This window comes from Fusarium graminearum, chromosome 1 (assembly GCF_000240135.3).
Source record: "Fusarium graminearum PH-1 chromosome 1, whole genome shotgun sequence".
In the NCBI taxonomy this organism is placed as follows: Eukaryota; Fungi; Ascomycota; class Sordariomycetes; order Hypocreales; family Nectriaceae; genus Fusarium; species Fusarium graminearum.
The window spans coordinates 3197845-3218731 of record NC_026474.1 but is presented as its reverse complement, the minus strand read 5'-3'; the positions used below and the strand labels follow the sequence as shown (position 1 = coordinate 3218731).

Below are 20887 nucleotides of genomic sequence, written 5' to 3'. Positions count from 1 at the left end.
AGAGGTGCATATGATATGCCAGTAAAAACCAAGTCGGCAAAACCAAAGGCAGTTTTTTTCTCTAGGTATTTTGCATCATATAACCCGGCTGCGCGAGTCCCTTTCGGGGTGACACTCTCGTCATCTGAGCTTGGGCAGCCTACCCCAGAACGGGATCAGACATTACCATACATTTCCAGCAAATTGATCGTAGATAGCGTGTTCGTACGGGTTGATTGATAGTTGGTTTCAAATTGATCTACTCCTAGCTGAGAATGAATTCAACTGGTGGTAGAACGCCCCAAAGGTCCCTTCCTCACATTAGGACACCCGTTTACTTAATGCACAAACTAGAAAGGTTGAAAAAGTTGTCTTGTATTCAATATCACTATTATTAACCATTCAATATCCCGTTATACAGTGTTATGTTCCTCATAGTTCATTCAACCTTGAAAAAAAGCATACTGCCACCAGATGTCATTATCCAAGTCCATAGGAGCAGCATCTTCGGCATACCAAGGATTCTCATCGGAATTACCCTCCGGTTGATAGGAAGAGTCGACGTTGTTGATGGCGCTCTCAGTCTGAGTAGAAGCGTCAACGTAGTAGCCGGTACTCTACTCATACTGAGGAGTAGAAATAGAGACGCTGTAGGAATCGTAATGCGGGTCGAATTCGCCCATCCAGGTTTCAGGATCGTTAAAGATCCCAAGGCCACCAAACAAGAGGATCCTCGATACCAAGAGGATCATCCAGACTGCAAAACCTAATCTAAAAGGTATTAGAAAAGGTAGCCTCTTAAGTCTTAGGGTATACAAATAAGTAGTCTAAGAAGCATAGTCTAAGTAGCATAAGCTGGCCTAATAGTTTCGTCTCTTATGCTCCCAGCGATCAACTTTTCTAATACCACTAGAAGTGCCATTGTTGGTTCCATCACCCCAGGCATGTGTTTACCCTCCACTACCAATCGCACAAAATCCAATTGTGATGGCGGCTGCCTAAGTCCTGGCAATAACTGAATGCCATATTTCTATTCATTTGCCTGCCCGGGCATGTAGGTGCCTAGAGCACAGCACTAACGGCCCGTATTCAATCATTTACTTGGTCTATGTCGACCGGTAACCAAGGCAATATTGTAAGGATGGGGCGCACAGTGAATGATATCGACGAGGGACGGTCGGTGTAATAGTTTCATTGATGGTAACTATCGCTTAAAGACACAGGAATGTCATGTGGATTACCGCTCTGGGTATACGGAAATTTTATGATTGGTTAGAGACTACGAATCATTAAAGACACGGTACAGTACACGTAGTAGGATTTGAGTTGTGGGCGGATTGTGCACCACGATGTTGGACTTGATGCGTGTATAAGAATGAATGTCATTGTGCGGGTTGGTTTGTGAGAGAAACATCAAGTCTTCACTCAATCAGCCTACTCCGTTCTATACGATTATCATACTTGACTGCTCAGATATTTGCCATTCATGAACAGGGACAAAATAGACGAGATCTGAAGACGCTTTTGTATAGGGTATTTGGATCCACTAACTCAACCACGCAATGACATACATTGTGCAGAGTATCACAATCCGTTTCCATGATTGAGTAAATACGAGGATTCTGAACCTCCCTAAACAAATATGAGTTTGTTCCTTTTTAGAACAGGCCATACTATCGCTTTCTATCCAAGTCATCTCTGCAGTATCTGCACCAGAAAGGGCCATGGAAACTGGCGACAGACTTTCGGAAGACAAGCCTCATGTTTGATCTATGATTTGACTGACACTCGCACGGAATGTCTCACAATCGGCCTTTGAGAAATACCCAAAGACGACCAAGAGCCACCTCAATCCTCTGATGGGCGAAGCGGGACTCTAATGCAAACTGTGTACTTTTAACGATGGTGTTAGTACTCTTTGTGTCCCAGATAGCATATCTCAATTCTTCACCACTGTTGCGCAAATAATTGGCCGAGTATTAGATCCATCTCCAATCAAAACGTCCATGATGCAAGCAATAAATTGTTGGTGGTGGGATTCAACAGGGCAGAAAAGTGCAGAGTATCTACAGTTTCCTCTTGCTGCTGGTAAATTCCAAGGAGTGAATGGTACCTTTTGGGTTGGTTGGAATGGAGGGTTATGTAACATAGCCTTACAGTGTTTAGACACTGTTATGTGCAGCACATCTTCGCATACGAGCACGGTGTGAGCACTAGTACTAAACTGTATCAAGGCATCCATCCATCCTTTTCCCCTCTACTCACCATCATCATCTCACTCGCTCACACAAACTCAGTTCCATCTGCAATACCGCTAAAGCCCAGAAATACTCGATTAACAGTTACATGGCTCGATAAAATCCATTGAAATATTCCGCGCCCCTTTTTGTTGTCGTCTTACCACCTTCTGCAGCGCTGGCGCTGATAGAGGCATCACTCGCCTAAATGTGCCTCAAGACATCACCTCTAATTCCCATTGGATCTTTAACGATTAACAAAGAAGAACTAAGTCCAGAATCGAGAGTATGGGCTTCGGATAATCTCGAAGGGTGGAAAAGGTTTCGTTCTTTGTCAAGTGGCTCAGACATCAACCATCACGACACTTATCTACCCAACGATCTGGAGGTCAAGTTGACAAAGATAAAACGACTCAAACAACACTTCGACTTGTGTCAAAAGTCCTGGGTGAGACTTGAATTCAATGTCAGCAATCAATATTCCGATCGAGGCACTTTGAGGCTATACTTCCTCCCGGATGACGCGCTGCGCCGCACCGTCAATCGATCAGATCGGTCCTTGCTCAGATCTAGAGACAAAATCCTCGATCAATTGAACTACTCTCAAGAAGCATGGAACGGAAACACTGATGCTAAATGGCTGCACAGGTCGCACATCTGCACGTCTATCAACTTGAAAAGCGACCAGGAAGAAGGCATATCCCTTCTTCAGCTCTTTAACAACATCCCATCACCTGCGCCTGAAATTAACTTTGTCGAGAATCTCTATGACAGATCAGTCATCCGCAATCTTTTGAACGGCACAATTGTGGGCTTGAATTCAGAGCTGTATCCTTACCAACGGAGGTCGGCAGCGTTGATGTTGCAAAAAGAGGTTCAACCGGAGCAGATTCTCGACCCCCGATTACTTCAAATCCAGGACCAAGAAGGCGGATCTTGGTACTTTGACCCAGTCTCCAGTACAATCTTGAAGGATCCACGCTATTATGATGGCGTTTGTGGTGGCATTCTCGCCGAAGAGATGGGTGCCGGCAAAACCATCATCTGCCTCGCACTCATTCTTGCTACTAGAGATCTACCGGCACAGCCTCCTGAGCATTTAAGCGTTGGGGATCGTCCAGTAAGGAAGGGCTTGGCTTCTCTAGCAGACATGGCCGCTTCCTGTGCTACAAGACACTCGGTCCCATGGAAACCCTGGTTCGGCCTTCTCAAGGCACAGTCGGGCCACGAATACACACGATGTATTCAAGCACTCGAACAAAACCCTGGTCATTACTTTGTTCCGCCACCAAAGACACGGCGAACCGCAAGACGTTCTGCCGGGACAGTTGAACTGTCCAAGAAGCAGGTTTATCTCAGCAATGGAAGCATCGTCGTAGTACCTTCCAACCTGCTAGCGCAGTGGAAGCAGGAGATTAAAAAACATACCGAGGATTTGAGGGTTCTGGTAATGGAAGGGCACGATCACTTGCCACCGCCAAAAGTTCTGCTAGAGTACGACATGATTCTATTTTCTCAGTCTCGACTAGAAGCACTGAAAAGACAAGCAGGGGGGGTCGATGCCTCTCCGTTGTCACAGGTTCATTTCAAACGATGCATCGTTGACGAGGGACACAAGCTTGGTAATTCCAGAATAAGTGGCAAGAGTGATATGCTGCTGGTTTTGGAATCCCTACATGTCTCGTCGCGGTGGATTGTGACTGGTACCCCGTCTCATGGTTTGTACGGAGTAGATGCTCAAAAGAGGGCCAGTGAATCAAATGGTGTACAACGCGAGGACAGCATCTCGACAGAAGCTGACGCGAATGAGAGCCACTCTGATCTCGAGATGGAAACGAAAGATTTGACAAGAATAGGCGCGATTGCAGCGCTCTATCTTAAAGCTCGACCCTGGGCGAACACCTCTCTGGAACCTGGGGATACTACAGCGGATTGGGCCAAGTATATGCTGCTTCCAAAGCACAAATCGACTGGGCAAGGTCGTTGGGACATCTTGAGATCTACCTTGAACTCCCTCATCATCAGGCACCGCCTCGCAGAAGTTGGCGATTTATTACCTCCCGTGAACGAAAAATTGGTCGTTTTAGAGGGTTCGTACCAAGATCAAATGTCACTCAACATATTCTCGATGATGATCATCTTCAACGCCGTACAATCTCAGCGAACCGACATGGACTACTTCTTCCACGCCAAGCAGCGGAAAGCACTGATGCAGGTTGTTCAAAATCTCAAGCAAGCAAGCTTCTTTGGTGGTTCTTTCTATTCGCGGCGAGATATTGTGAAAGCTGTCGAGACTGCTGAAGGGTTCCTCCAGGAAAAGAAAATCCCCATCAGCGATAAAGATCACTGCCTCCTTGAGCAAGCCATACAGTTTGGCCATGTCGTAATAGACAACAAGCTCAAGGCGCTGGGTAATCAATTTCACGAGATGCCAGTATTCGTCAAGGGCATACCGCAAAGTCTCAGCTCGTCTTGGTCACTGGATGGTGACACAGGAGATGGCATGTGTAGCTCATCAAACATGCTAGTGGCCCTTCAGAAACTCGTCTACAAATCGGTGTCAAAGCCTGACAAGTTCAACTCACTGCTCAACGGCCAGCTAGCCCAAGAGGGAGTTATGGAGAGAGAGCGCATGCTTGCGTCGGATGATCCAGAAATGAATTCGCAAACACTGGCTGGAAATACGAAACTAGGAAATGACCAGCACCCAAGCATACGTGCTCGGAGTACGAAGGATGCAAAGCCTGAAGCTGAGGCCATCCTTGATGGTGCTCTTGGGCCTTTAGAAGAAGCAAGAATAACGTCTACTGCATCCATAAAGCTTTCGTATCTGATTGACAATATTCTGAGATACCAGGAAGACGAAAAGATACTCATCTTCTATGAAAATGACAATATTGCATGGTACCTAGCGGGTATGCTTGAAGTTGTAAGTGACCAAGACTGACTCTGGTCAAAGTGAATCTCTAACGCCAGACAGCTCCAAATACAACACCTCATCTACGCCAAGGGCTTGACCGTTCAGAGGAGATCCCAATATGTCAATACATTCAACCACAATCCGAAATTCAGGTGACTACCAACTCCCTATCTCAAGCTAGGCGCTAACAATTTAGGGTTCTATTGATGGACATCTCACAGGCAGCTTTTGGTCTGGACATGAGAGAGGCATCGAGGATATTCTTTATCAGTCCAGTACTCAATCCACAGGTGGAAGCGCAGGCCATTGGTCGTGCGCGTCGCATTAGTCAGAAAAAGGCGGTATTCGTTGAGACATTGGTGTTGAAGGACAGCATAGAAGAGGTGATATTGGAACGAAAACAACACATGACGCAGGCGGAACACCACCGAGTGCAATCGATTCTGGACGTTGGTCCGATCTACAACTGGATCAAGAACGCACGAATCAACCCAATGCCGATGGCTGAAGGCGAACTCAGCAAAGAAGGTCAGATGGCACCTCTCGGCACGCCTCAGTACATCTTCAGAAGGGGATTCGGGCGCACTATGCACCCTGACGAAGGATTGGTATTGGATGACTCCCCCACAAAGAATACAAGCGATGCAGGGATGATTCTCGGAAGTCTTGAGATGACGAATGGACCCAAGCGGACATCGCAATCCGACAAAGTTACAATTGGCGAGCATCATAATGAAGGCACAGCTTCGTCAAGCACCACAAGCGATATCGCCGCGCGTCCATCGAAAAGAGTGCGCTTTGCCGGCAGTTCAGAGGAAGATTAAAGTTGATCGACTTGCCCTGCCTCTACACTAGCAAGAGGATGGATGTACAGAACTGCGCCACCTGTTGAGAGTAGAAAGCCACAGGCTGTGTCTTTCCCCCGCGCCAAGATGTGGCGAGTGTTTGGTTAAGTTTCAGAACCAAGTCGGAAGTTGGTTAATGCTGTATTGCATAGCATGTGAAAGGAAGGGAGGCGTTTTGGAGTTTGGCGTCATTAATGAAGCGATGTTGAGGCTAAGATGATGATACAATGTACAGTACTCTGTACACAGATACTTGAGCTGGATGTACCCACAGGCTAAGAATCCAACAACTTGCTTACACAGAGCCGAGGAAATGTGAACTCGTCGTAAACTTGGAACCAAAGATGGGTCACTCGCTGGGTTGTTAGTTTCTGCAAGCGAATAGGCGAGCCCGAGACTGGGGAGAAACATGTCATGATGGATAATGAGAAACATGTCATACAAATCCTACCAACGTCAGGGCATCCTTGTGTTCGGCTTATGTTTTGTTTTTGCAACAGGAGGCGGTATGGAATCGGCGGTGGAGGTATGTCTGTATTTAAGGTTATGATGAGTTTCTGTGAAAGTTAGAACATGTAATCGAGAGATGGGGATATAGTTGGGAGAATGAGACCGTGACTAGACGCAGTATTCAAAGGTAACTTGGTCTAGCAATAGTTACGAGACGAACGGATCTACCGGCGTTTCTTTTTGTTTGTTCCTGTGCTTTTGCTATGACGGGACCCCACAGAAGAATTGACAGCGCACGTATCCTTCTGTTCCAGTTATCCTACATATCCTATCCTGGATTACTCTACGGTGAACCGGAAGAGGGACGCGCAGCCTGCAAATCACGAGTGTACTTGGCGAGAAACTTGTGCAAAGAGAATGCACAACTTTTATGTTTATCTCCATCCTGTTTTGCTTACACCGTATAACAGGATTTGAAGAATATTATCAGTGGATAATCAAATCTCCGGAATCTATGCCCGTACTCTGTAAGCGAAGATGAAGTCCGTCATTGCGCTTTTTTTCGTGTGTGTTTTTCGTTCTGTTTACTTATGGTTCCCCTGCTCGGGTTGGGCAAGGGGGAGAGGAGGAGAAGGAGAAAATACGTATCTGTTCCGTAGCAGTACTAAAATGTTCCCTGCTCTGATCGGAAGCGTTGAAAGTCTGGGGACCCTTGTCAGTGTTGCACAGGTCTGGCTGTCAAAACTGAACGATGTTCCATGATCAGTCCATGTTACAAAAGCAAATGCATACGATGGTTGACTACCTATACTGTCGAGGCAGAATATACTCGGTAAGTGTGTGAGTTAATATGTACTTGAAGATAAAGTATTTTGCAAGTTGTGTACTTGTTAAAGATGCAGCCAGCCACTGATTTACTACTGCAGCTAAGGCGTTAGTGAACTCTCGCACCAAACGGTCGCTTAAGAGGAGTTACTGCCTAAACCCAGAAAGGCAGACCAGACCTTGGGGGTCATGCTGAATACCTAGCGACTGGATGAGCCCATCTTTAACTCCAAGTCATGGGATCCGCTGATTGTTAGGCTGTGCTGGATGGAGTTGCAACTCGATAGGTATTCGAGGTAAGAGAAAATTGGGTGATACAGACGGTATATGGTAGGACAGTGGCAGGGATGTCGGAGAGCCTATGCTATTTTTGATCATGGTCGAGCGGCTGGAGAGACTCGGCTGCTTGGCCGCTTGGCCCCTTGTCCACTGTTGTCCTCTGCACGTACTACTGCTGCAAGATGCAAGAAACCAGGTACTAGTGCAGTGTAACTTTTCTTTTCGAGTTTTGTTTGCTCATGAGTTCAAGTTGGCAGTAGCAAAACAAAGAGTACTAGACGTCAGACTGTCTTTCTTTACTTTTACTATCCAGATATACTGCAACACCAGGTTGATTCAGCTCTGGAGTCTATTTGCCTGTCAACCTATCATGGCTAAGCCGAAGAGGCCCTTCATAACTCTCTTTACTTACAAGGCCCGAGCAGAAATCCAAAACGACCTAACCAGTAGCAAGCAGGGAATGGCTGCTAGCTGGGGGAAGAAGAAGGTGTAAGGAGCAGGGATGCTCTATGGGTCTTTATTGGTTCTCCATTTGAATCTTGATTTTTCGTACTGTTTGTTGGTCTGGACTGATGGAGTAACATGGTATTTGTTTTTTTCCCCTCTCATGTATGTGATCATTATTGTTCATGAGATCGATCGAAGAAAATAGTTGGATTTTTCATCATTGATGATGGATGGCTGGATGTAGACCCAGCCTTTTTTTTTTTGTGAGTTTTCTCAGTTTAAGAGTCGCATTCATTTTTCGACTATTGAGTTTAATACTCTTCTCTTTCTCATATCATTATATATTAACTGACAAATTATTGTATTAAAATACATGTATGAAATTCATGCATGTCTGAGAACCTCCATCTGCCCCCCGCCCGTCCCCTCACGAATCGAATCAACTCCCCTTGACCTCGAATTAGAACAGTCTCCCTGATCTATCGTCTTTTCTCTTTTAAGCTCCCGACATCCTCTCCAACCCTTCTTCCTTGCCTATACTCGTCCTTTTCTATATTTATTTTCTCGATGTTATTGGACAGGTGATCAATACTCGGAACATTATCGACGGCAGACCGATTCTATTGGTGACACCTGGACTATCACGAAATACTTCAATTCAGAACGCCACCAATTCATTTCAGCTCAGTTTATTTTGCTATACGGTTCATTGCCGATCTTACCAATCAATCTCCACAAAGACCGATCCGGATCAGATCAGATTAGTAAATCTACGCGGCGCGACACGAGATACTGTATCACGAAGGAAATGGCCATGTTCCAGGTGCAGCACAACCATCATGGCGAAGACTTCCACCGCTTCTTCCATCGTGGAAGGAGTTCAATGTCGGCTATTGATGATAGAAAAGCAGAAGAGTTTAGGAGACACGTCTGGGCTGTTACCATGATTGATGAGGAACCTGCAGAACAAATACAGATGCAAACACAGACTCCAGCTCAGACGCAAAAGAAGAAGCTCTCTCGCCGATCGACTGACCTTGTGTAAGTTTGTTACTTTTTATTGTTATTTTTATTATCATTTTCAGCATTCGTCAGCTGTTTTATTCCGTCCCCATGGCCATATTTAACCATTCCTATACACCACAACAACGCCCATTGTTTATGCTTACCCCCTTGTTTCTACGGTTAAAACCTCTTGCTATTTCCGTCTTTAACAATTGATTCTCCCCCGGAAAGAGAGAAACTCTAATGTCTTGCCCTGTCTTTACCAAACTCTTGGTTGATTGTCTCAAGCCATGGCGCGCGTCGCTATTCGATGGTGTTGCGTGTTGGCCGCATCCGATGCCCATCTTTAGCGCTTTCAGTGCCCGTACTCTTTAAATTACATACCCACAAATTCCCTTCCTTGGTGCTAAGTGGCGCCCAGTCCCCTGGAACCAGCATAGCCAGCCTCACACTACAACAGGCCAAGCCCAAGAACAAGGTATAGTCATGAATCGCCTGTCAGATTCGCTCTACGTCAGATCTAATCTGCCTCTAGAAAGGAAAGCGGATGGTCTTTTGAGGCCGAATATGCCTAGTCCTAGTCTATTATTATTCCCCGATCCCGAAGAGAAGAAATGGTGTGATTCTAACACCAACTTTTGTTTTTGTTCCCGTCCTTCCTCCCAAAACTCTTTTTTTGTTTCCAAACATTTTACCCTTTTTGGACGCTTCACTTAAAACTAACATCCACTGCTGCTCTATTAGTCGTCCTGGTGCCAACAAACTTCGATCAAAACGATCTTCTGTCGGTCCTCCACCAGTGACAAGAAAAGGAAATGACAAACACTCCAAAAGCCAACTCTCGCTCGACCTCACAATGAAGGACACTACAGTCTCGGTTCGGCCGGTGCATCCCACCATGTTTGGCTCGCCAAAGACATCTCAAGAAACCGCTATTAGTGCTTTTCTCGCAAACACAAGCACAATAGTCGAATCACCAAAGACAAACCAAGCTCCTTTCTCGCCGGACGATTTCCCTCGTCCCACCTATACCGTTCTCGAAACTCCCCTGGCAGACCCCAAAAAGAGCCGCGATGCTATCTCTCAACAGAAACCCAACATCAACCGCCCACGACAACTCTCCAATATTTCAGCCACAACGTTAGCATCACTTCAGTCCCAAACTATAAACTCGCCAACAATGAAGTCTTCCTGGGGAAACAGACCGAGCATGGAGTCCACCGATTCGGCCTCTAAATGGCGACCAGAGTACATGTACCAGCGACCAATGCCCATCAAGAATCTTTCTTCTTCTTCGACGAGAACACCCATGAAGCCAAATGAACTATTCGCCAAATTACCAACCAAAGTACTGTCGAATATCATGGAGCAGTTGAGAAATCTCCATGTTGGGGAAAACAGCGGGAGTTGTGCGACTTGCTGGATGCGAGATGCGACTAATGTCGCTGTTTCTTGTCGCAAGTGGTACCAACCCGCTCAAGCAGCTCTGTAAGTCGAATTCATCCATATACAGGATGATACGCTAACACACCACAAGGTACGGAAACATCCAACTCGTAGGCGCCGATTCAGCTGTCCACAAAAAGAAGTACAAAATGTCTCAGGGCGTTCGAGTCATCATACTCCGTCGCACCCTCCGCTCTAAACCTCGTCTCGCCAGTCTCGTCCGCACACTCAAAGTTCCAGCTCCCGAAACCGTCCCCAAGGGCTCTACAATCGCCGAGTACGAGGATCTCATCGCCACGCTGGTCATGGCATGCCCCAACCTTGAGAGTCTCCGCGGTCTGTCGCCCATGTATGACCACTCCTTCAGCAAGATATTCCATGCGCTGTCCACAAGATCGAACCTAAAGGAGATGAACTGGCTCATTCAGGCGTCGCCACATCAGACACAGCAGCGTACCCAGGGCAATACTCAGCAGCCTGGTATGGTCATGCCAGGAGAGCTCAAGCCCTTTCAGGAAGCAACATTCTTGTCATTCAACGCCAATTGGTCACGGCTCGAGAGTCTCACCGTTCACTGTCTGCCTGGAGCAACTCTCACACCCGAAACACTCCTTACAAAAACACTCGAGCGTCTGCCTAACATCAAGCACCTTCATCTCTGCAACCTTCCGCCTAATAGCTTCGACGACTGCTCTCTTCTCACCCTCCCTCCTCTTGAGACCCTCACCCTCTCTCACATCAGCGGTATTACAACTGCCGGCCTGTCAGCATTTGCGACGCAATCGAATAGCTACCCTCTGCGCAAACTAACTCTCCGTCACACACCAATGAACTCACTGGCAGCTCTCGCTCGCATCCTTTCCAACCTACGAAACCTTGTCAACTTCTCCTTCATTCAAGCCTTCCCGCCCACCATGCCCGAGAACGACAGTTTCACGCTGTGGCTGATGCCGTATCTGACCAGCAACACTATTCGAAAGCTTCACTGGGATATAACCAGCCACGCAACGTGCGTCAACGCCGCAGATGACATCCTCGCTCGAAGTATCGGCGCAGGGGGCTTTCCAGCTTTGAGGATTTTGCGCACCCCCAACGATCCGGACGGCATTTTCCAGGAACTCTGCTACCCTGTTGAAAGAATCGATCTTCCTTGCGATCGCTTTCGATCCACTGAGCAACCCGAGGTTTCCACACCTCCCCCTAGCTCAACACCAAGTCCCATGTCACCTACCCGCCTATTCAGATCGACCAACGCATCACCCATTGCTTCACCAAGAGAGCCCATTTCTCCCTTTGCGTTTCCCTTTGGCGACTCACGCCGCGCTCCCTACTCAAATCTTCACACTTCACGCCTGGCCGCCCAAGCACGTCTCGAAGCAGCCCGATCGCAACCAAAGTTCACCGTCAACGTCATCGAAGAAGACGGCACTTTCAACGACACCTTCACCATGGCGGGATTTATCGGCACAGCTGGAAGTCCCATCAAGTACCATCTCCACCCCGACCGGGGGACAACGGATGACAAGGGGGGCCTGATCGACATAAGAGACCTGGAAAGCGACGCGGGTGAGAACCTAGCAGGTGGAAAGGCGGGGTGCAATGGCCGATGGAACTCCCGCGAGGGAATTATTGCGGATAAGAAGGAGAAGGAGTGGTGGTGGCACACTGAGCGAGGCCGCTGGACAAAGGTAACGCTCTGAGGCAAAGCACTCTCGACCGAGTATGATAAACACGGAAAGCCATGAAAAAACATGGCTACGATTTATGGATGGAATGTGTACGGAACTGGACCACAAAGGTTCCAATGTATAGAAAGTTCTCAGAAACAGGAAAGGGAACATCATCAAAAAGGCGTTTTGAATTTAAAGACCTGCTATTCTAGGGCAGGCACATACAAGATTGAACTTATAGCATATATATATATATAGCGTATAGTAAAACTAAATGTATAATAACTACGATTGGATGCAGAGTACATCCAAACACTATATTTTAACCATTACGTACCATCTATAGAGACTACAGTTTGGTGACAAGCATCAAGTAATCAACACAAGTAGAAAAGAACATACCAAGATGATGCCAAACTTGCTTATATGCAGACAAAAGGGGCACAATCGACAAGCCACACTCAACAGACACGCAATGGAAACATGCAATACACATAAACACATAAAATATGCACAAAAAGGCAAAAGAGACCCAAATCGAGGCAACCAACTCAGCCAAGAGTCATATATCAATTCAATATCGAACCAACGCCATTATGCCGTTCCACACACCCCTTGTATTATGTGAACAGAACTTGCTATGCGCCTTGTATGCAAAAAGACTCAAACCAATTAAACATTTTTTTTCGTCCGGCCAATTACTGACATCGTCTCTATCAACCATGTCTAAAACAAAAGAGCTATGATGATGACCCTGTTCCGTCCCGACTACATATCTGTGTAGATTTTTGTTTTCTTCCTCATGCTAAAAGTCGTTATAAAAAGAATAGTCCGCCAGGATCTCCTTTCCAAGAAATTATGTGGTGTTGCGTATATGATGAAATCGGAGTAAGAAAAGAAAAAGTAAATAAAAAGAAAATCAAGCAGATGGCCTGCAATACAATCCAACATGAATGTAGCTCATCGCGAAACTCCGACTCAGGGACCGCTCCCCGATCAAAATCGTTATGTTCTGATGAACAGCACGAGGAGACAACGCAATATCCAATGCAATAAGACCAGTACAAAGGCGTGACTCCCGAATGCGGATAACTTTAAAAAAGGAAAACCTGGCAAGCGCAGTGATGTGTTTAGAAAAATCGGCTCTTCTTCTTCTCTTTCTTCTGCTCCTGCTTCAGAATATCGTCGAATGTCGCGCCGGTGGGTTCAGGTGGAGGTGACTCTGTTTGGGGAGGGTAGTGACCGCCGAGGGCAGCCAGGTTGGCCATAGATGAGTTTCGGGATCCCATCATGAGACTAGGAGGGCGTCCTCCAAGAGAACTGCTACGCTCTCCGAAGGGGCTAGGTGGCTGTAGAGGTACAGGTTCCAATCCCAGTGCGATACTTGACCGCCAAGCTTGGTTTGCTCTGCTTCCACCAGGAGAGTGTGTTCGAGGTCGCAGGGCGCCTGAAGGGCTACCCATAGGAGAAGGAGGAGTGCTGTAACCGTTACCAAATGAGGGTGGTGAGATGAAATCTTCGTTGTCCAAAAACATGGATCGGGGAGGCTGCAAAGGAGACATCTGAGGTTGTTCTGGCGCCTGTGATGCTACACCACCGTTCTCCCACTGGGTAGCGGCGAGCCAACAATGACTTCGGTGGTAGGTAGCCTCGACACTGAAAAGAACAGCGTCCTGAGAAAGCTCGACCAAGCCACCTCCGCCAGCAACCTCGTACCACATCTTCTTAACTTGCTGATCGGGGACCCAGGGAGGGTTGCCTAAGGGGGGCTCGCAAAGGAAGTACTCGACACCCTCTGTGAACTGCATGCCTGGAGCATCCACAACGAGGACAGGAAGCGATTGAATCGCCACGTAAAGGAACAGCCAGTAACCAATACGCTGGTCAGCAAAGTCCTGAGGTGTCTTGCCCCGGGCCTCGCGAAGCTCGAACTCCTTGAATTTGTCCAGGAAAGGAACCTTGGCAGAGTTGGTGTCGTAGTTGTAGGCCTTGTTCAACATGAGCATGAGCTCGTGCTCTTTAATACCCTTGTCGAACTTTGCCTGCTTCTTAGGCGAGAGCGTATCGTAAGTTTCCAAGATCGATGTCGCCGTAGGCAGTTGAGGACAATCATAAGGAATGGGAGGAAGAACGGGTGGCTTTGAGCGATCAAACTCGGACATGATGTTTCGGAGGGCAGACATAATCATCTTGTCTGGATCGTTGGAGAGTTCAGGAACCTCATCCATGATTCTTGATGTTCGGTTGTTACGATCAACAAGGAGGTCATAGAGAGCGCACATGTCAGAATACAGAACCTTGAGAACAAGTCGGTTAAGTCCACTCTCGGAGAAAGGATTCTTCTTGCTGCTAGCCTTTGGTGGCCAGTTACCAAACGCGGTCTTGTAGTAGCTCAAGGCAAAATGTCGCATCTTTGTGAATGACTGCCTCCAAATCTTGAAGCGGACGCTTCTAAGCTCGCTCATGGAAGTCGAGTTGGCAATACCTGAGAAAAGGGCAGGGAAGTCAAACTGTTCCAGATGCATGTTGGCGCTGTGCTGACGGTTGAGTAAGTCGAGATGAGCACGTTCGAGGCTGACGCGTGTCTTGGGTGAGATTTGCTCGTAAAGAGGAAGCTTGAGATCCATGATGGCCGCGTATTTGCCAGCGGCATGGGCAAAAGCTTCGTTGTAAAGGTCGGCCGATCGCATGCGCTCACCGAGAATCACTGCCTCCAATGTCTTCTCTCGACTGTGTCGGCAGTCCGCAAGGGCGTGTTGATCCATGTAGAACCCAAAGCTGAGGTCAACTGCGTCTCCGAAAGTAGTTCCATCGTAGCTGGTGAAACCATACTCTTCCAAAAGGGCAGAAATGTCGAGGAACGCGTGGAAGTTGGTAGGCTTAGCCTTGGTTCCAACAAGAGGCTGTCCAGTCAAGAAAGCAAACAAGTTGCGGATGGCGATCAGACGGTCGACATCGGGAGCCATCTCTTGACCAGGAGCCCCTGTAGGCAGATATAGGTGAAAACAATCGTCTGATCCCTCTTCCGGAACGGGAGGAGAGTTTGGTGGTGAGATATATCGGGACGCATCTTCGGCAGTCAGACTAAGACGGCCGCTAAAGCTCGTATTACGATTTCTCGTGGGCGTCTCTCGCTCGCGTTGGATGAGTTCGTTGAAAAGCCAAGATGAGCTAATTGTAAACTCTTGAACCTTGAAGGAGGGCCCGCGGCCACTTCCCTTGGGGTACAGGTAAACAAGCACAGCTCCGCTTTCGTTCCAGAGTTCCGGGACCTGATTGAGCGCAAAAGATTAACTCTGAAAATAAGCTTTAACGGGGGAGTAACGTCACTTACCTTCTCTCCGTTCTTGAGGAACGAGGCATTGTACTCGGCTTGTGTATCGTCGGACAAAACCCAAGCAGTTGAGGTGTTTGCGTTGGAAACATCCATCGAGTTGGATCGGGATCTTCCGCCAGGCAACCAACTTCTTCGGAGACGACCCCGCGACGGGCTCTGGCTGGCTTCGCCCTTGGATGATCCGGGTCTGATGGCAAGAGGCGTGGAAACTATGCGGCTCTTGGTGTTGCTGTTGCGGTTGTTCGGGGATTGGACTGACGATGAACGGCGTCCGCGGTCAGGAGCTGGAGAAGTTGTTCGGGTCTTGAGAGCCTGGATCTCGCCGCCGCCATAAGACTTGCTCGGCGCATGCTGAAGAGAGCCACTTCTCGTTCGAGAGGCGGGGTTTTCTTTGCGCAGCTTTCTGCTTCCGTTGCTCAAGTTCTCCGAAGAAGAGGTGGGAATCGGGGGAGGAGGCATGTCAGGCTCTTGAGGACTCATCGCCGCTCGCTGGACCTCTGGAGATGGAGGGATCGGGGCCATGATTTGAGGGTTGGGTCTTAATTGACCGTCCATACTGTCGCTGCCGCGGGGAGGAATTGAGTCTGGGCTAGGTGGTGAGCCAGCCTGATTAATACCATTGTTCTGGTATGACATGGCGTCGTGGTATTCGTTCTGCATCCGGGTGGTGGGATCAGTGATGCTGTGGGTAGTCGATGAAGCGCTGTCGTCGACAGTCGTGGGAGGGGTGCCAGCCGTATTAGTAGTAGTTGAAGTGTCTGTCGGAGAAGAAGATTTGGTGGGTGCAGGCGAAACGGCCGCTGCGGCAGCGGGCGCTGAGGGGACTGCAGGTACTGGTGGTGTTGGTGCAGCCTTTGGTGTTGGGGACTCTGCAGACTCTGACGGTACGACAAGTGAGGGCAAAAAAGACGAAAGGCGGTTGCCCCAGAACCTCGACATTCGATTTGTACTTTTTGAAGGAGCCAGGCTTGTGGTGGATTGTGATTTTGGCAAGGAAACCTTTGGGGCCGAGTCGTTGCGTTTACGAAGAGTCTTTTGCTCAGCGGAACGAGGGCGTTCGTTCTGTTGTACAGCGTCTTCTCGCTCACTGGGTCCAATGTGAGGTAGGTTGGTGGTGGACTTTGACGAACCAATTTTTGAGCCCTGGAGCTTGGAAAGGTCTGCAGTGTTTGACTTCCTTATACTCTTGCGAAAGGAAGGTGTAGAAGAGGAATCGGGATCCGTGTTGGATCGCAACATGGAGGGCATTAAAGAAGCCCTGAAGGACTTGTTCGACGTCATGATGGGCAACAGTCCTGATTGTGCCCGTCGTTAAGCTGAGCGGATCGTTTCCAAAACGCCAGCGTTACATGCAGCGAACGAAAAGAGTACAGCGAGTGAGCTAAGAATGGCAGCAGAAAAGAGGGTGCGTGTGGCAAGGCAGGCAAGGCAAAGCGGAGGGGTCAAGGAGTGAGCCAGTAGCTGCTGGAAGAAAGCGAGGCAAAGCAGCAGAACAGAGCAAGTAGAGCCGGACAGACAAGGCGAGGTGATCCGTAAATAAGGAGCTTAATGCAAGCAACAAACAAGCAAGCTTCAAAGCTTTTCTTCCGTTTGGTGTAAGAAGAGAAGCAAGAAGTGTAGTAAAAGGGGACCAGCGGGTCGGCAATTCTTTATGTCAAAGCAAGACAAGGAAAGAAAGAAGGGACCTGAGCTCAAACACTGGGAACTGGCACAAGAACAGGAACAATCGGCAATAACGACTGAAGAAAAAAAAAGTCAGGCAAAGCCCTTTTCCACTAAAAAGGTAACGTAGAGCACAGTAAACTGAACAGTGACAGACAGCCTAGCGTTTTAGTCGTAACTAATGTATTGGATCCGTAGACTGTCTGTGGCTGCGTGTCAGATCTAGGACGGCTCTTCCCTGCACCGGGACAAGCCCCCCCAGTAGAACCAAAAAGATGGAGACTTTGCATCTAAAGACGCCCCCATAAAAGCCCCATAAAAGCCCTGAAAAATCTCGACTCTGGGTGGCTGTTCCAGGCAGTACTCCCCTGGTACCTGGGCGGTATGCGGTATGCTGCTACTTTTAGTGAGCTGGTCTCGTCTCTGCATCAACGGGGTCGGGTTTCGGGGCCTCGGGACATCCATGGAGGACCATAGAGGATGGGTGGATACGCAATGACGTTGGCTGCTGAGTGCTCTTTGGACGGGACCTAAATCCAGCCACTTTTTCCCGGGCATCCATCCATACCACTTTTCTTTTCCTTCTCCTGAATTCAGTAAACTAAATTGAACTGACGGTTGAGACATTGGTGAATGAATATACCGTGTCTAGAACAGTGTTCTCTCTATTCAGGTCTAACACATGTATACATCTCACACGGGTTGTGTTATTGTTGTTCACCCTCTTACCATGTCTCTCCAACCCCAGCCATGCCACGCCCATCCTCATGCCCATCCTCGTCCTCATCAACCAACACCTCGTCACTCTGTATCGCGTCGTATGTAACAATTATTAATATGTACACATAGCTTATTAGCCATGTCTGCCTGCCTGCCTGCCTGTGTACACGCGCTATATTCATTACGGATCCGTGGCATCGGAAACGAGGCATCCAATCCTGTCCTCCCCATCATCTCGCAGTTAGCGGCGGGTCGGCGTAGGCGGCTCTTCCACCCATTCATCCATTATTCGTCTGCGGAAGAGTTCAGACTGCTGACAAAGTGGAGTAGTTTGTGAAAAGCCAAGCTTGAGACCGAGAGGAGAAATAATCAAAAAAGGGAGACCTCATCTCAATAAAGCGGATAATCAACATGTGAATCCTAGTCTGTTTGGGAGCTTGTTCCGGCTGTGTGAAGTAAATAGCAGTGAGCAAGTAAACACTCCCTCTTGAGTTTCTAGAACGAGCTTCAGAAAAAATGCCTAGCTGAATTAGCCGCCTGTCTTACTTGGTGATGCCACTGAACTATTGTTGAGCTGGGCTGGGCTGGTTGAATCAATACTACGGCATGTACAGCCACATTGGACCCTGGCATTTTAAGACATCCATGTTGCTAGGGGTTCCTCGTATTCAATGTTTGATCTGCCAATTTGTATGTACATTGTCGAATCTCGAATTTTACAACCTTGTGTGCCTCCCTCACTTCTCACAACAAGCATAAAACAGACCTGAAATCTTACTAGCAGTCCCAGCACGTACCAGGTATGGCTTATGAAGTATACATATACTGTACCACCAACAGTACGGTAAGCTTCTGCAAGAAATACTAGCATTGAAAATCTCCATTGACCAATGCTCTTGGCCAAGGGTGGCTTTGGCCAACGGCCCTCAGGGATTTGTCTGGTGAGGATCGAGTGTCGGTCCAAATCAGGTCCTTTGCTTTGCTTTGCTGTGCTTCGCAAGGGGGCGGCTGAAGGTAGGCAAGGAAACTCGGTATTGGCATTGACAAAAAGACCGAGAAGAAAAAATAGTGTGCAACATAACATAACCTAACCCAACACCTGGGCGATATCTCATCTTGTGCAATTAGCTTCCACTATGGCGAACCCCCCAAGATCCGATTCCGGTAGGCAGTGCGGGATTGGAGCTCCCAAAGCTCCATACTTCCTCATGATGAACAACTGCGATGGACCCTAAATGGAGTACTTGAAGATACATCATAGTGACATTCATCTAGTCCGGTGCCTTGGATGTTTGATGGTTCATCGGGCATCCTCGACTGGACTGGACTGGACTGGATAAAGTCAGGTATTATTACATGGTAACAGCGCTGAAGGATCACAATTGAGCAATTCAGGGATTCGAGGGTAAGATCAGCGACAGCCAACCGTCGACCCCACGCTCCCTGTATTTTCACAATGCTTGGCCGTTTCAAAGTTTCAGCTTGTTCATCTTGTAGGGGGCTGAAATTCCTGATACTGTGCACTGAGTGCAGTACAGTCAGTACAGTACGTAGACTAAAGTATGCCTCAAAATTAGAGATGGGAAGCTAGCATCTGAGAGTTGTACGTATATCTGTATACGCAGCGCTTAATTATAACCATCTCAGATTCCGTCCAATCCACGTTTGAAAGTCTGTCGTTGTGGTTCTTTCTGCTCTCCTCAAAACTATGATCAACATGGGGTAAACTTTGGAACCTCCGAGTCTCTGCCACATCCCGGACGGTGCTACCGTCAAAAAATAACGCCTAAACCGGTTGCAATTATCGGTCCAGTCATCGCTCTTTCGGCTACGGCACATCAACCACATTATAGGCCTCACCCGTCATGATGCTCATTGGAGATGAGAAACAATGAAAATCACAGTCAGAAACCAAACTCCAAAGACCCCAACTTACGCGGCAAATATTATCCGCCCCTATTTACTGTAATCCTGCAGTGCCCCCTTTTTTTGCTCATTCTGTCTCTCATGTCTGTCGGGCTATTTTATTCCCCCTCTCGGCCGTTTCGTGTCGTCTCGTGGCTGAGGGTCGCCTCGTAAGATCGATCTGCAAAACCAACTCACGAAACATGACGCCCTGGTTGGTCGTTTCCATCTCGCGTCACAAATGGATCGCCTGGGCTGTTACTGTCTTGTCGGTTGCAGCAGGAATTCCCTCTCATACCCCAGGTGAAAAGTTCTTGTCTTCTCGTATTGCAGACTGACTCAACAGCACATGATGGTAAAATTGTAAACCTGTGTTCGAGAAAATCCATTTTCCAACCTTAGTGAGTCTTGGAAAGTTCGTACCGGGCTCGTACTCCATACATAGTATCCGTACCTAGTGGTCTATTCTTTATTCCGGCTTTACTCGGCCGACTTTTCTGTGCCATGCTAGCTTATTATTAGCTGTTACACGAATCGCCATACACATCACATAACGGAACACAGGAGAGGAAAAGTGTCCGTAAAACAGGGGGCTTACGGCCCTGCATGCACAGGACGGTAGCACGGCGCCCAACAACGCCCATGATCGTCGCCATTCTTTGCTCCAGAAAGGAACAAGTTCAAGGATTCGGCCAACAGACATGACAAGTTACCTGTCATCGAACCAAGGTGCATACCGCACCGGGAACCGAGCTCGAATGAACATTAACGCCGCAACAATAATTGGCAGCAGAGAACTGTTCTGTCAGAAACGGAAGCGCATTTGTTGTGGTTGCTTTCCATGCAACGCAATCCACAAACTGACAGGTTGATTCTTGAAGGGACGGCAGAAGAGGAACACCCAAACTGCCCGACGCTAAGAGAGAGACATGCACTGGTAGACCACCAAGGTATTGTAGATTTGCGTCATAGTTTAGTCCCCTGGCCTAGCCCATCGTTCGCTTGGAGGGAGACTTGGCGGTAGCCGAAATTGGCCCTGCAAATCAGAAAAAAAAGGGAGTGACAGATGAACAAGACCAAGAAAAAAGGTAGCGTGAGGAGTTGTCCATGTCTCAATGGCTATCGAACCTCTCTTCTCCGTCTTTTGGGCTCCAGTTCTT

The 20887-nt window shown here is 48.0% G+C and overlaps 4 protein-coding genes across 4 annotated transcripts; 3 read left to right on the top strand and 1 right to left on the bottom strand.

Annotated features, from left to right (window-relative positions):
* Positions 1-2424: 2424 nt before the first annotated feature.
* Positions 2425-5960, top strand: FGSG_00976 (uncharacterized protein; the record flags this gene model as incomplete). The annotated part of the gene is made up of 2 exons (XM_011318417.1): positions 2425-5145; positions 5358-5960. 2 exons carry the CDS (start codon positions 2425-2427, stop codon positions 5958-5960), a joined length of 3324 nt encoding a protein of 1107 aa, XP_011316719.1.
* A 2830-nt stretch (positions 5961-8790) lies between these two features.
* FGSG_00975 (uncharacterized protein) lies at positions 8791-12133 on the top strand (the record flags this gene model as incomplete). Its single annotated transcript, XM_011318416.1, has 3 exons — positions 8791-9023; positions 9732-10475; positions 10525-12133. 3 exons carry the CDS (start codon positions 8791-8793, stop codon positions 12131-12133), a joined length of 2586 nt encoding a protein of 861 aa, XP_011316718.1.
* A 1100-nt stretch (positions 12134-13233) lies between these two features.
* FGSG_00974 (uncharacterized protein) lies at positions 13234-16721 on the bottom strand (the record flags this gene model as incomplete). The annotated part of the gene is made up of 2 exons (XM_011318415.1): positions 13234-15375; positions 15438-16721. 2 exons carry the CDS (start codon positions 16719-16721, stop codon positions 13234-13236), a joined length of 3426 nt encoding a protein of 1141 aa, XP_011316717.1.
* Positions 16722-19278: 2557 nt separating this feature from the next.
* On the top strand, positions 19279-19691 carry FGSG_11867 (uncharacterized protein; the record flags this gene model as incomplete). Its single annotated transcript, XM_011318414.1, has 2 exons — positions 19279-19368; positions 19470-19691. The coding sequence occupies 2 exons, from the start codon at positions 19279-19281 to the stop codon at positions 19689-19691; spliced, it is 312 nt and encodes a 103-aa protein (XP_011316716.1).
* Positions 19692-20887: the final 1196 nt, after the last annotated feature.